The following is a 16,060-nucleotide window of genomic DNA, read 5'->3' as shown; positions in this document are numbered from 1 at the left end:
GTCTCTGTTAAATTCAGATTCCATACTTGTGCAGTCCACTGGAAATTGCTTAATCATCTTGGAAACCAATATAGGTTTCAGAGCCACTTCGGAAATTGTGTATAAAGGATTCAAAAACATGCATAAGTTACAGCTTGACATTTGCTATAGCATTTTTCTGTGTATACATTCCTAGTAGGAAAAGTCCTGAAATAGCATGCTTGACTTTCAAACACCTATTGAAAAAGCCAATTCACAAAAACTTAAGTTCAGTAAAGATCCTTTGAAGGATTTCCTACCTGCGTGCCCCCCCCGCCCCAACCGAAAAACACACCAAAAAAAAAACCCAACAAAAAAAAACCCTGGATGTGTTGTGAAGTATCATGCTAAGAAATAAAGTTCGGCAGTTTAGTCTGAAGTATTTGCTTCCCATTTTTTGAGATTAAATGTGTAATAAAATTGAAGGTGTACTGATTGGTCTGTCAGAAGCTGGCCAAGAATTCTGTAAGCCATTTGATGAAAGATAATTGAGTCTCGATCATGTGGGTGTGCAGTTATTTTTGCTCTAAAACAAAATGTATTTTGTGAAAGTTTTCTTTCTTGCAAACTCTGTAATAAGAAAAGGTCGGCTACTGAATTTTCTTCTGAAAGGTAGAAAGGCTCATACAAAGCAATTACAGTCTGATGAACATTTTTTTATGTGTCAGAGAGGTTTTTTTTTGTTACCTATTTGATTTTGTAATTGTGATCCCAAAATGAATTTAAGATAAACATTGCTCACTTCTGGTTCTGGCACTGAAATCTGGTATTGTTTTGTGACATCAATTAGTACAATTGGCTAAAATTGTTTTAGGACTTGGAATAATTTAAATAAAAATTGAATGCTGTCACTACAAGATTAAAGAATAATAGTTAAAAAAAAACAAACAGTGGGAATATGTAAGAAATCCCCTTTTTTCCAGTTGAGTTCCCAAGACTGGTTTCTTCCCTAAAATCTTGGAGCATTTGTTCAAGTATAAGCAATTTAAAAAAAAAATTGTTTTCTAAGGCTAAATGCATTCATAATTTCATGCGGTCTTCTGTATCTGCTAATCACAAAAATTAGAAGTTGCTTAGTCCTGCAGCTGAAATGTTGCCTTCAAACAGTAGTAGGACTTGATTACAGATGCATTTAATTGTTTAGGTATCATATGGTCATTTTGCTTTCATTTGAGCTGCACAATCTTTTCCTTCTCACGTAGAGGCAATGTCTTCCCATTTGTTGCTAAGTTATCCACGTTAAAGCCTATTTTTTCAAGTTTCGTGAAAGTCATCCTTGCAAGGGGCATAAGTCCATTCCGAATGATGCCCCAGGGGTAATGCTGTTGCATTTCAATTAAATACATCCCTGCTGAAGTAGACCTTGACCATTGTGATATTTTCTGAAATGAAAAATGGTGCACATTTCAAAAATTGCTTTCAATAACCTGCCAATACAAGGAAGCACGCTTTTTCTCATTCTATTAACTTTATGTAAGCCTGAGATCACATTATCGTAAACAGTGAGCTTAATTGGTATGTAAGCAAGGATTTGCCTTGTTTTGTAAACTGACATGAGGTATAGGTTCACTTATCAGTCATACTGTCCTAATGTGTTCTCCTTTAATTAAAAAGTAAATAACAGTCATGAGATTGTATTCAAATGCAAAATGCCGAGGAAGACTGCTTCCTGAAGGTATTTATTATGCATGCAGAGTGAATTTAGCAAGTGAATAAAATGCAAATATATGAAGAGGGCACAAAAACACACTTTCCAAAAGACACTGAAAACGGCCTTTTAAAATTAATATATTGCAGTTAAAAATTCTGATACTAATTATGAATCAAAAGTCTTGTTTAAAAGTTTATATAGGAGAGACATTAGACTTATGAAAAGTACGTAGAACTTCAAAGCAAAACACGGTAGTTAAGATGTGAATACAGACATAGTTTTGAAACCGTTTGGAGAAGCAAGAGGGTAGCCAGCATGTGTTACCTAATGTGGTATTTGACTGGACTCTTTCAGTAAGTGCCAAAATTAATGAAAAATTTCCTGGGAAAGTCCTGCAAACTTTTGCCCAAATGGCTGTACAATACATACACTTTTTATTAACTTGGATTAGTTTACAATTAGTATATTTGTAATAATTAGAGTACAAGGTGTTTTGCAAGGTACATAAGAATATTGCCTTTACTAGCAAATGAAAGCGCATCAATAAAATATATGGGTATTCCTGTAGTAATTTTCATGTAGTCGGTGCAGGCAAATAAAAATGAAGGCAGCAAACAAGAGTATATTCCCAGGGCTTCTGGGAGCCTTCGCTGTGAATCTGAACTGAAGAAAACAAATAGATAGGAGGTGGATCATGTTTTGGGTGCATGGCTTCAAGTGAAGTGGCTTCAAGTGAAGTGCAGTTTCTGTAGGCCATTCTCCTAAGTTTTTGAAGTAACTTAAAAAGCCTAAGCTATTTTGATGTTTCATTCGTACCATCAATAGTGCTACCACAGTTCTCATATTTCATTTAAGAATAGTAGTAGTTACTGGGGGCGTTAGCAGGAAATGTTCTAATCAAAACTGCCTCCTTTCTAGTGCAAACTGGAAAAGCAGTCATCATGAAGCCCTGAAAAAAATCTGCTAGAAGATAGGTAATCATCTATCAAAAAAGTAGATTTGTACTTTCAAAAAGGTAGATTCCTAACTTTTTGATAGATGATAATACGCTGAAGGCTGAGGTAAAACTTTGTGTAATAGAGGCCACAAAAAGAAACTGAAATTGGTCTCACCAAGTTTCTAGATCTTCCAATCTAAATCAGAAAGTTATGTTTCCGAATCCCTTGTCTAGTACGTACCGAACATTTCAAGATGGGAAAAATGTGACTAATGCATGGAAATAGAGCTGACATTTGGAGGCAATGTTGAGATAAAACCTTTTCCAAATTTACCTTAAGACCTTACTTAAATCTACACTTTCTCTGTGTTTGGTAATGGGAGCAGAATGGGGGAAGGAAGTTTAAATATTTTAATACTTTTACTCAGAGAAATTTGAGTTAAAAGAAGTTAAATATTTTAAAAATTCTTTTAAAAGTAGCTCTTAAGAAGTGATCTTGGCTTCAGGGAAATTCATACTTCTCTTATTGAAGAAGGTAAGGACCTATTTTTAGAACAATTCTGTGAAGTTGTTTAGAGGGGGAGAAACTAAAAACCCTTGTGAAGTTGGAATCATCAGAGCTGGCCACTACCACAGAAGCAACTTCATAAATGCCTGCTGCATCAGAGGTTATTTAACCCAAGAAGTTAAATATTCCCATCTTTATTTAAAGTCTATGAAAGTGGTCTGATTTTAGGTACATTTGTCATTCAAGGCTCCAGTTAGGCCCTAACCAGAGCACTACCACAGGTTTGCTATAGTGTGATCTTTCACCATTGCTCTTTTAATTGCCAGAATAACTTTAAAAGCCTCATAGGCTACAATAGACTAAACACATTTCAGTTTCCAGTATGAAAATTTAGCAGCAGTTATTTAGAAAAAAACAAACCAAACAACAAAAATAAGAGAGTAAAACCTACTGTCCTGGCTCAGCTGTAGCTTTTGTTCTACTCAGGCTAGCAAAAGACTTTATACTTTTTGTCAACTTCAGTTTTCATTTTAATGATATGAGTTGTAAATAGAAAAGAACGTTATTTAGCATTTCTTATCAGGAGGTATGGATGTCAGGGTGTCTTGGAGATTTAGATGAGATTTGTCAGGAAGTGGTAAAGGAATGCAGTATCGACAAAACGGGTGCTGAATGCAAGGGTTGTATTTCATGAGCTGCTAGCAGTGGTGGCAAGGAGAAATATTTTATCTTCATCTCCATAATGAAATGGTTTCTCTGTTTCAGAGGAACTTTGAAACAGGGCAAATGGCTACGGAATCAGGTGAAGGATTGCATTTTCTCTGTGAAAAATGAGAATTATGAAGAATGTTTATCTTAAGTGTTTGTTTTCTACCTTTATAACACAGTCATAGTTAATTTAGCACTGTACAGATTATGCAAAAATAAATTGCCTACCTATACTGAGGAATCTTAGTTCTATATCTGTCTCAGATAGAGTCATAATACAGCGCAAGAGCAGGCTGTTTCAAGTAATTATTTTTAAAAATGCAGATACTTTAATCCCTCTGCTGTGTTCCAGAGAGGTAGGTTAAATATCAGCTCTGTATACCTTTTTGTGTCGGGTAAAAGGCCCGATGTACTTCATGAGCTTTATCTCTGGACTGTGTTAACTGCTTGAACCTTTTCTACATAAATTCTCTTAAAGTGGATACAAGCAATATAAGGCATACAGAACAGCAAAGCATCTGGACTTTTTTTTTTGTTTTTTACATTTCCTGCCTTAAGTACTTGTTGAAGAGACCTTTCCATGTAAGCAGGCTGACAATTAAAAAACTTAAATGTACAAAGCAGAAGGGAGACTCAGTGATAACAGGACTTGTCTGAAAGCATGCTTGAAGCTTTTAGTCCGTCACGTATTATTTTCTTAAATCTTGATTTTATGTTTTACAGAGGGAGGCTTAAGGATTGTGTAATACTGTTGCAGTCTTTCCTGCAACAGTATTGCACATGCAAAGGCACATTTACATTAATTTTACCTTTTTAGAAAATATTTCTTTTCCTGCCTTGTTTCTAAATACTTAAAATTGTAATGTTAATATTGTAATTCTTTCTCATGTGCCAATTACTGATAGATAAAATATAAAGAATGGCTTGAGTTTGGGACAGGTTATCTATCTTTGGAAAGCAGAAATTTAAAAATAATGTTATGGAAATAGATTATATGCTTTGTTTCTGTCTGATATTTGATTCTTCGGGAAGTACTTTAGAATTAAACTGCTAATTGATTGTAATGTAAAGTTTTGAATTCAGTGTGTTATATCAAGAAAAATCAAGACAGATGAGTCATACCTGATCATACACTTTGTAATATAATGTCTTGATAAATATTCTAAACAATTATTATTTGCAAGTACAGTTTTAATCATAAAGATCATATCTGCACTAGAAGACATTTGAAAATAAAAATGCTTGCTCAGAAGTAAGGGCTTAGTTCAAGTCTACAGGTAACTAGGAATTGCATTCTTCATGCTGTAACTTATGTAGCAAGCCTGTGTGCCAATAGTTGGTTTCTTGCACTTTCATTCATACCCTTTTTAAATATTTGTCATCAACAAGTTGTTGCAGATTGATGCTTTGGGTAGAGTGGATTGAAAACATGATGCGACTTACACTTCTTCTATTGCCTGTGCTATATCATGTAATTCCTTTCAGAATTTTTTGCTTCATCTTTAAAATCTCTAGACAACTTATTCCCACAATCTTCTTTGCAAATGCATTCTGGAACATCATTTTTGATTGCAAAGATACTTCCACTAACTCAGCCTAAATGTTTTCCTGTTTGCTGCTGTACCAAAACAGCCCTCTCTTGGGGAAGTTACCTGTTGGGATGAGTTTTTTCTCTTGGGACTTTACAGATTCTAAGCACAGAAGGAGATTGTCGTACTTCTTTTCAGTGGCTGCTTTATGTAGTCTAAAGAAATCGTACTGCCTTAGGCATTTCTTGTTAGAATCCACTCCCCTGGTTATTGTAAAGGCTTTTCCAGTTGTGATTTGTCTTCTGTGAATGCTGTAATCAAGCTTGTATACCACTACTAGGGGAAATAGAGTATGCTGATTTTTTAACACGCTGGTCAGATTGGTAATTCATCATTGTTTCTTTGGTTACCTATTTTTATTGGAGCTCTTGTTCCAGTGAAGGGCTCCTGGCTTGCACCTGAAGTTACAGATATACTATTCACATTCTATTTCTATTGTTCTCTATTGTTTCATGTATTTTGTTATTCCAAATGTTTTGCACATTCTGATCTTACCTTCCAAAATGTTAGTTTTTCTTATTTGTATGTTATCTGTTGTTACAGCAAATCCACTAAATAGGTCTCCAGAAAAAATCAGCTGATAAGCTCTCAAATGTTAAAGCTTTCTGTCTATAAACAACCTTTCGTTGTTATTTACCCAGGTATTTTACTAATGACCATATTTTTCACCTTCCACTAATGAATTAAACAGCCATATATCAAAAGTTGAAGACCAGATAAATGAGAGAGAACTTTTCTAGCCAAATGAAGTGCAATATATTGTATTAACAGAAACATTATACCTTAAATTTAGTCTAATATTTTTTGCAGAACTATATTGTCGTAATCTTGTGTTGTGTTGTCTTAGAAACTTGTTCAAAAGTCCTTTCATACTACCAGGTGAAGACTATTATACTTTTTTCCCTCAGCTAATGTTTTTGGGTTTTTTTTCTAGTAAACAAATCCTACATTTGCTGTTCCCAAATAATAATAATAGTAGGTATTAGGTCATTTCAAATGGCATGTTAATTTCATAGAGATTTGCAATTTGCTTCCACATCAGCTGAGAGAACTTTATATTAGCTGATTTAGCATTACTCATCCGCGGTCATTTATCTACCTTGTCTTAGTTCCACGCTATTCATGTTCATTAACACTGAAGTGAAAAGTTCACCCAGTTTGATTGTGTTCAGATTATTATACATGTGTAGCAACAATCACTGTTCTGTTCGTAATGCAATCTTTCACAGACACACACACATACACCCTTTGTATGTCTAAATCTTCAGTTTCTGATTTAATTTTGGTGGTTTATCAGAGATCTCCTTATTTGAAATTGGCAGTCTAGTTCCAGAGTATTAATGTTCAGAATGTCATTTAACATTAAAAAACTGACCACAAATACTAAATGCTTTATACACAGAAAATTTGCCTATAGATGCATGATATTGCTATTCCTCAACATTCATAAGTGGATGGACCTTACGCCACTCTTTTTCATATGCACTTTCATGTTATGGCCTACTCTAATTCCTTTTTATTTTCCTCGTTTGTTCTGTTTCCTGTAACGGGTCAGGAATTATGAAAACTTTAGGTATCTTGATATTAAGATAGCCTGCTCATTGCAAATGTGACTTTATTTGTTCATTGTATTATATTTTTTTTTTTTCCCTCTTGCTGTGCCTCTCAGCTTGCTTGGGGCTCTTCAGCAGTGTAAGAAGCAATGATATTGTTCTATGGAAGAAGAAAGTTATTTTTGTCTTCAATATAATCATTAAAAGTGGCCAAAATCTGTTGACTAACACTGGTCTAAATTGTGGGACCTGCAAGACAACGAGTCTTACTGTAAGCTCCTAAAAACGCACTCATTTTTAAAATAGGCTATATGTGCTAAACCAAATCTGCGATAGAATATTAGGGTGAAATCCAAATTAAAACAAATCAGGCTTGTAGTTAACAGATCAATTAATGATTAAGCATTTTTTTTACTTTCCAGTTCTGTTCAATACCTATAGTGAATCTGGCTCTTCGCTAAGAGCCTAATAGAGCCAGTCATAAGATGGAAACAGCTTGCAAATTTTTTTGTGTGCGTACATTTTTGTCTCTTTAGTGCTTGGGACCAACCTGGAAAAGAAAGAATGAGGAAGAAAATTATTTGTTCCAGGTGAACCCCTATCCTTGTGTACACTTGAAGATATCTAAAAGAGAAATCAGGGTTACATATTTTACTTCCACTGACAATTTCTGTTGGAAATAAGTTTCTCAGTTTAGAAAGTAGTTTTTGTCTTTGATTTTTGTCTACAAGTTTCTATAGGTAGTACAAAAAAAAAAAAAAAAAAGGAGGAGGAAATCAAGGAGGTAGCTGGTAATATGTGAAGTACCTCAGCAAGAACTGTGGGAAAAGGCTGAGATTTATGTTGAATTGTATTTATGAATTTTAATGAAGGCTAACTGAAAATGCAGTTCTTTGTTTGGTTCTCACTTAATCACCTGACGACTTAGATTAAGATGCAGTGCTGAGATCAGACCTAGCATAAATTTTACTTTGAGGAGTTAAAAATCTCATCCATGTGTTCTACAGCTTCCTTAATTTGTGTGTCTTTATACTGTATATTTTGATATTCTAAAAATAGGGTGCTGTTTAGCAGTTGCAGTAATTAGCAGGTAGAGTAGCACACTCAGCAAAAGAGAAATGGAAGGCTGAAGTATTTATGAAGTGTTGATGGATTTTTGTCTTTTTCTGCCAACCCTTATTTTTAATGAAGATTGAATGATATTGTAATTTTTCCACACATAACATATTCTAACATAATAACTAACTAACTCTATGTATTATAGTTACATTCATTAAATGTTTCAGACCAACTGGATGTGTATTAGTTTGGACAAAGTGTATTCACAGACCTTTGATTTAGAAAAAATTAATACAGACAACAATAAATCAATGAATAAGCATGTGTAGGAGAAAGAGCACAAAGAAAAATAATTGTTGTATGCTTTAGACAAGAGTCTGGCCTTGCATATTTATGTGTGAACTGAGAGAAGCTAATTTATTAATTTATTTTTCAGAAGCTTAGTTTTTTAAGGGTTTTAGGTGGAATGTAATTAAAACTGGTATTTCAGAGTCTTCTGCTGGTTGCTACTCTTGCTCTGCTCCCTTTCATCTTCCACCAGAGAGAACTTTATGTATGTGTTGTATATTATACATCATGTTTTAAATTACATTGTATAATTTAAATTTATCAAGTAATACACTGATGATCATCGTGTATTTGAACCAGGTGCTGTTTTAGGATTGGTGTGCTCTTACATCAGGTCTGGATTTAGTTTAATAAATCTAAACGTAATAGAGAACCAGGGCAGAATACCTTTTGCATTAATAAGCTGTGTTTAAACTTGAACATTTGAGAGCTTAAATGTGCATTTAACCTCCTACACTTTGTGTGAGTCAGAAGTGTTTTACTGTAATATAAATCTTTTGCGTAAAGTCATTATCTTCCCACTCTGTGGCGGGGAAATTTATATTAACTTCAAGCCTGAGAGATGTGAATAAAATGTCCACCTACCTGCTGAGTCTAGTCTATATTTTAGTTTTGGGTTATAACACAGACACGTGAGAAGAAAAAGAGGCATTCATCAATAGTTTTGTAACATTGCAGGTCTTTGACCTCTGTTTCTCATGCTGTTGAATGCTGCTGCCAACTGTTACTAACAGACTGAAATGCAAAGGAATTTAAGGACTTTAATAGGTAAAAAGGAAGTAATCTTTCCACCCAGATTTCAATAATTCACCATAAAGTCCAGCAGTTTGAAGGCTAGAGGTTAGCTTGGATAAGAAAAAAGCAAGAGAAAGATTTAGCAGTAGAATTCAGCTTTTAAGAAATGTTGTGCCAACTACTTTCACTGCATGATTCTCTCCTCTTTGTTCTTTCTTTACCTTACCTTAGATCATCCATGGTATACTGTTATGTGTGTAGCATACGGCGTATGTATCCTCACTTGTTGTATAGAGAAATTATTTTTTTTTCAAGGATTTAATGCATTATGAAGATGGGAGTCAACATGTAAAATATTTGCAGTACTACAGTATTTAATATTATGCCATTCAATTTCATCAGATTTTCCATGTGTATTGCATTAAATCAACAAGAGATGACCTGTTTCTACTTCAGGAAGGTCTTAAAAGAATTTAACAGTGAAACAGCAGTCATTCACCAGCAGCTGTCTATCTGCATGCTGAAGATGTCATCAATAATGCATAAGATTTTGTCTAAGTTGAAAGAACAGTAGGATTGGCATCAATTTTGCTTAATAGAGCATCATACAGAAACTAGACAGTGATACCAGAAGCACTGACAGCATCCATTACATTAAAATGTATATGTCTCTTTATTTGGAAGCATTAAGTAAACTTGACAACACTTATACTTTTTTTTTTTTCCTAAAGTCCGATTTCAGTTGCACTGAAATTAATATTATTTTTCTCCTATTCTCAGAGGGTGATGAGACAGGAGTGATGGATAGTCTGCTTGAGGCCTTGCAGTCAGGAGCAGCATTCAGAGATCGCAGGAAACGAACACCACGAGGACAAGGTAAGATGCTTTCTAAAAACTTTTGGTTATAAACTGAGTGGGCAAAAGTTCTTTTTCAAATATCTATGCACGGTTTTTACTGAAAACCATTGAGCTACTGTAAAAACTCAGCATGCTCTTTGTGATCTAAGATTTTCAACTTGATGGCTCTATGTTCAGATAACTATGTGCTCTAAGACATGATGAGGGTTCCTGTTGTGTTTGAAATGGCATTTAAAGCATTGCTGCACAAAGTATGTTTGTCTTAATCTTTAAAATGGTGTCATTGATTTATTGTAGATGGCGCTGTGAAAAATATTAGCGTCTTGCGCTAATAAGAGTTAGGGCATATAGCTGATAGTCTTTTTCAAGCGCTGGTCTTAGATATGTCCTGGTGTGGTTGGAAGTTGTTGTGTGTGTAGTCATAAAAGTCGAATTACAGTAAAGTAGCTTCACATTATCGCAGGAGACCATAGTATTGTACTGAATTTAGCCTGGTTTACTGGTTTAGTCTGAGCAATTATTGCTTCCTGCAAAGTTGGTTTGGAGAAAATTTGAGAGAAGGCTAAGCAACGGCATTGTTTCCTCTATTCATTTCTCCGCTGTATGCCAGTTGCATACAGTTTGTGAACTGCATTTACTTGCCATTTACTTCTTATCAAAGCTCATGTAGTATATGGTATACCTGTGTTTTGTAATTTTTCATTTAAAATATGTCTTACAGTAAAAATGTACAGTTTAAAAACTATACTTATTTGGCATAAAATCAAAATCTTATGTTGGATATGTGCTGCTAAAGGATTGGCAAAACGGAAACATCTTGTTTTATAAATAAACCATGTCTATCTACCTAACTCTCAATGAGCTAGGGTTAGATTCATGTCCGCTGATCTTTTTTTTTAGAGGAACAGAAGAGTAAAGGCAAATTCTATTACCCTTTTTCATCTATCTAGCAAGGATGGCATATTGGTTTTTTTTTATTTGCCATATGCCTCATCTTATGGAAAAGGTAAAAATAAGTTACATAATTTTTCATGCTAAGGAATGAATTCTGCTGCAATCCCACTATCATTCTTAATTCAGAGCTTGTTTCTGCTCTCAGATCAGAACTGAAAGAACTCCTCGATCAAAATGTGTTTTTTTCCGTATCTTGAGAAATATCAATGTGAGAGATGGTCTTTCTGTATTGTGGCTTGAGGAGAGATTTGTCACCCAGTGGTGACAAAGAAAAGCTTCCCAGGGACCAGAGGAGATTGCACAAAGTCTGCTGCAGCTGAGAAAGCCAACAAGATGACTGAACCCAGGTCCAAAACCAGTGACTCCTCTGCGACAATAGGGGATGGAGCTAATTAAAAATCCCTTTTATTGCTCTTCTGTTTTGCATAGTCACTTTGACTTCTGTGTGTTTGAAATCTCATTGTGTCAGTTTATATTCTATGGGGGTCTGGCTCTTAAATTTAAGGAGTTGATTCATTTTGGGGAACGTACTGTGAGAAAACGCCTAGGTAATCTGTTTCCAGGCTCTGGCCTACTGTAGATCTTCTTGTGAGTGGGTAAGACCATTATGTAAAGTTTTCAGGAAGTACCTAGAATTTTAGACAAGAGGCAATAAACTTTTGTCCCAGTCAAGTATCTGATTTAAAATACTAAGTAAATTTTTTCATGTGATTTAGGAACATGTATGACATCTAGCCAGTAACTTGTCTACAAGCCAGAAGACACTTAAAAATATGGCTATGACACCTCTAAGCAGTGAACTATAGCATTAAAAAAAGAGACCATGTTTACAAACTTCAATATTTCTCCTTAAAAAATGGAAGGAACGATGACAGTTTTCTCATTGGTACCATCAGTAGACTCTGAGCATTCTGGAGGGCTTCATCCAGTGAGATTTTTAGTAAACAGTTAACTTCTTCCCATGGTTCAATGGAAGGAAGAAAAGGTAAAGAAAAGCTATGGAAAGAAGAGGTTGGGGCATTTCTGGGCTTGCTGGTCATTTGCTTGTGATGGGCAAGCATACAGCATATGGTATAGTACTGTTTATACATGGTGCACAATGTAGGAGTTTTCCATACATTATTGATAGTTTGCTGCACTGTCTCTGTAATCAGCATGTATTCTTAATTCACAGGGGGAAAAAGAAACAGGTGCTGCTATTTTGAAAGTTAGACTTGTACAGCAAAGTACAAGCTGTACTTGAACTTGTCTTGGTTGCCATCATCGTCTGAGAAGAAAAATTGTTGTTTTCTGCTGGTTTGGACACAGTTTTAATTTTTGTGTCAGTTGTGGCTGGTAGTTTAAATCTAGGGAGGAGAAAACATGACTTTTGCTTGGTTACTTTTTGCTGTTTTATTAATTACTTGGTAACAGGTAGCTCCTACAGAAAGCCTAAAACCAAAACAAACTAAAAAAACCACAAAGAAGAAAATCCCTCCAAAAGCCATGCAGCAATACAGTAAGCTCACTTGTGTACATTTTCATAGATATGCTCCAGATTTATCTTCCTGCAAACTTGCTTATTGTGTTTGCGCCTCCTCAGGGTGAAAATGAAAACTATAGAAGGTTACAGCTCTCGCAGTGGTTACAACCAGTAGACCATGAAAATTTGGCTTTTGTTGTACTTTCTTCCAATGGTTTCACAGAGTAAATTCAGCTCAAAGGAGCAAACTGTAGTATCACTACTAGTGGCATTCTTGATCCGTTTGGCTCAATAGGGAAAAAAAAAAAAAAAAAGTAACTTTCCAAATAAAAACTTCTGCATTGGCATGAGTTCACTGCCACCTGTAGGTGAGTAGGTTGGACCTACAAGGGATAGTTTCATTTGGATGACAGAGCTCCAATTACTATAAGCCTACAGCTACCCCAGAAGTGTGTCATCTACCAAAGATACCTATTCAATTAGCCTTTTTTAGAGAGGTCACTGGTGTACCTTGTAGCATATATTTGTGCCAACATTGTCATGTCTTGAAAATATTTAAAGAGTAAAAGACAGACAGATTGGGTAAGACATGGATATAGGAAGGGAGTGGTACTCTCCTCTTCTAGAATGGCATCCCCACGCAGGGGAAACTACTCAACAACTCGGTTTTCGTACTGGGCAAAAAATTTTTTGTGAAATGTACAGACAGGTTTGGAAAAGAAAAACTCATTAAAAATCTGTTTAACTGCATTGTTTATGTTTGTTTTCTAAGCCTGTAAGTGAACAGCTAAACTTTAATGGGTTGCATTATAACTATAGATTTTTCCAGTAGAAATCTTTGTTAACAGGTCATGGAAGTAATGATAAAAAATTCCTGTCCCTCTCCACTAGTTTTTCATTTCATTGTACTCTCGTGTATTTTTTGTTATGTAGACTCTCCTAAGCTTATTACTGTATCTTCATTGTTTCTAGCTACTGGGTTTTAAGTATAGACTTTGTCCTTTCAGTAGACTGCTTTGCTTACAGTGGCTATAAAATAATAATTAGAAATCAGCTTCTAGAAATGTTGCTTCATCTTCCAAAAATGTACTTGCTTTTTGCAAGTCTGCTAATATCGGAATGAGAGTATAATAAAGAACGGTATTATTAGGTGGCATTCATCACAGGGTGCCAGTTTAAAATGTGTGTCCGGCACTGCTGTTGCACCAATTATCCCTGACCTTTTTTTCTGGCCTTGGGGTATGATATTATTACAGAAGACTGATTCAGGAATATTTTCTCTCTAATATTAGTTAAAGCAGATTTCTGCACAGAGCTAACTATTCTGTTAGGGTCCTTTCTGTTAAGCTGCTAAATTTTTTGCCATGGAATTTAAGTTGAATTTTTTCAGAAATGTTAATAACTAGTGCCCTCTCCTATATATCCAAACTATTGCAACTGCAGTGGTAATATGTGTTATTATTTCTGTAGTCTTTTAACTACTGGGAAAGCATTGCTATAAGGAACATGCATGCAGGTTCTTTCTGCTTTAGATTTCAGTGTTAAGTATATTTATCAAATATTTCATGTGCTCGATTAGTACATGTGTTTTGGGTTACTTTTTAATCCATGCTTCAAAATCAAATCAGTACAGTGAGATGGATAGTAGGCACAATTTAGGAAGTTCTGAATTTTATTTTATTGAGAGTGGCTACACTGTCATTACTATTTCCATATCAGCATTACACCTTGAGAGACAAAGAGAAAGAGTGAACCTCCCTTGTTCAGTTTCAACATCTAATTTGAATCTTTTATGCAAGCCATCTGAAGTGCTGCCACCACTTGTTTAACTTCTGTAAGATAAAAAGGAGTTGAAGCAGTGGAATATTATGGCTTATTAATGACTTTGATAATTTTCAGATGATGTTCAGACACTTCCTTTAATTTAAAATATGTTTTTTTAAATAAAAAAGTAGGTGCATATTTTATGCCAAAGTTCATTATAATTCTAATAAAAAGGTTATAGTTTTAGGAATTTTGTGTCTTCTGCTTAAAGATATAGCTACGCTTAAAATTAAAGGCTGACTTCTTTGTTTACTTTTGCGCTGATTTTATTAAATAAATTCTTGAGAGTTAGTTAGGTTTCTGGGTGCACAATCCTTATTTACCTAAAACACATTCGAATAAAAATCTTCAGTCAAAGCATATCTGCTTTACTGAAAGCATTGTAAATCATTTTGTATGTGGTAGTTTTGAAAATAAACTGGTTTTTGGCATGCTTACATCTGTCTGTGAATTGATTAGAAGATCTATCAGTGTTAATATCCCCAAATGCGGTAGGAGCACTTTTAACAGATAGTGATTTGTGCTCAACTAAAATGTTGTTTGAGTAGCCTTGTTTGCTGTCAGTTGAACATCATCTTTATCATTACCTATCTGTTATGGAGTTAGGAATATTCAACTATAAAAATGCTAGTCTCAAGTTTAAAAAAACCACAGTGTGTATTTTAAACGTATTTGGTCATCTTTTTAAACCTGATATGGTAAAGAACTACTGTTCACATTGTTATGTTCAGCTAGCATCTCTTAATTTTTTCTTATTTTACTTTGAGAAGCTAAGTATGTAAAAGCATGTTTGGGTATCTCAATTATATTACGGAGTTGCTTTTGCTTATGGTCGGGAATTGTGGACTGATAACTTACACATATGATCTAAGTGCTTTGGAATTATCGGAACTGTAATAGCAAGAGCTAAACAAGGATCACCAATAAATTTACTGGTTTTGCCATCAAGGTCTTATTGTGAGATTTAAGTTTGCTTTTATTGCTAAATATAAATATGGGTTGTATAAGGAAAATCTATTTATAGTGCCATTCAAATTGAGTCTTAGCAAATTACTTTAGTCCACAGAGCTCCATAAACAGTCCCAAAGCTATTTAAAAGTACATATTTGTGGTGTAATCTGTTTTTACCGTGTAAGCATTTTGGCTTATGATTTTTGTAATTAAAGGAGTAATATTAGATAATATATTATTCTGGTGGCTTAGCAGAAATAGCAGCTGTAGTATGTGGTGATTTTACTTGAGTTCAGAGGAATTCTACTTAAAAGCAGAGTGAAGGAGAGGTGGTGAAAAAGGGAGGGGAAAAAGGGTCTAAAGCAAAGCAGACTTTAACCTTCAGTCCACTTAGAGTGGATTCCCCAGGTTTTTGGATGGACAATAGCCCTCAGCATGAAGGGAATGAAGAGGCTCTGAAAACAAACTGCATTTCAGCATAGTATGTTCTCTATAAGTTCTTCTGGAAAAGCGTTATGTAAAATTTTACACTGAAAGTATCAGAACATTTTTCAAGTTTTAGGATCTTAAAAAATTAACACTGGTGTTACTTTACTCATCATATTGACCTAAGATACCAAAATATAAAGTCCTTAAGTTTGTGACTTACTTAAGACATAGCAGAGTGCCTATTTCCTCTTGAAGTAAAACCACATTGCCTGTTAATGCTGATGAGAATCACATGCAAGTATTGAGGGTTATTCTACAGCCTCATGACACTTGTAAGTTGCATCGTACAACATCTGAACTTGCGCCAGCCAGTTGCAGGACTGTGCCTGTTGCTTCAGACATTGACAATGACTGTTCTATTTCTTTCTTTAAAGTTGTTTTTATCCGTTTCATCACAGGACTCTGCAGGTACCCAG

General features: G+C 34.8%; 1 protein-coding gene across 1 annotated transcript in view; it reads left to right on the top strand.

The window, feature by feature from the left end:
• The window catches only part of LOC104626112 (protein diaphanous homolog 2-like), a gene marked incomplete at both ends in the record, with an annotated part of 80,377 nt that extends 70,395 nt beyond the window's left edge, over window positions 1-9,982 (top strand). Inside the window, one exon of the mRNA XM_010293942.1 lies at window positions 9,887-9,982. Coding sequence (XP_010292244.1) covers window positions 9,887-9,982 — 96 coding nt within the window. The remainder of the gene's footprint in view (window positions 1-9,886) is intronic.
• Between the last annotated feature and the right edge of the window lie 6,078 nt (window positions 9,983-16,060).

The sequence above is a fragment of the Phaethon lepturus genome, unplaced genomic scaffold, assembly GCF_000687285.1.
Source record: "Phaethon lepturus isolate BGI_N335 unplaced genomic scaffold, ASM68728v1 scaffold10239, whole genome shotgun sequence".
Taxonomy (NCBI): domain Eukaryota; kingdom Metazoa; phylum Chordata; class Aves; order Phaethontiformes; family Phaethontidae; genus Phaethon; species Phaethon lepturus.
Note: the sequence above shows the minus strand (reverse complement) of the source record. Positions and strands in the feature narration are given on the sequence as shown.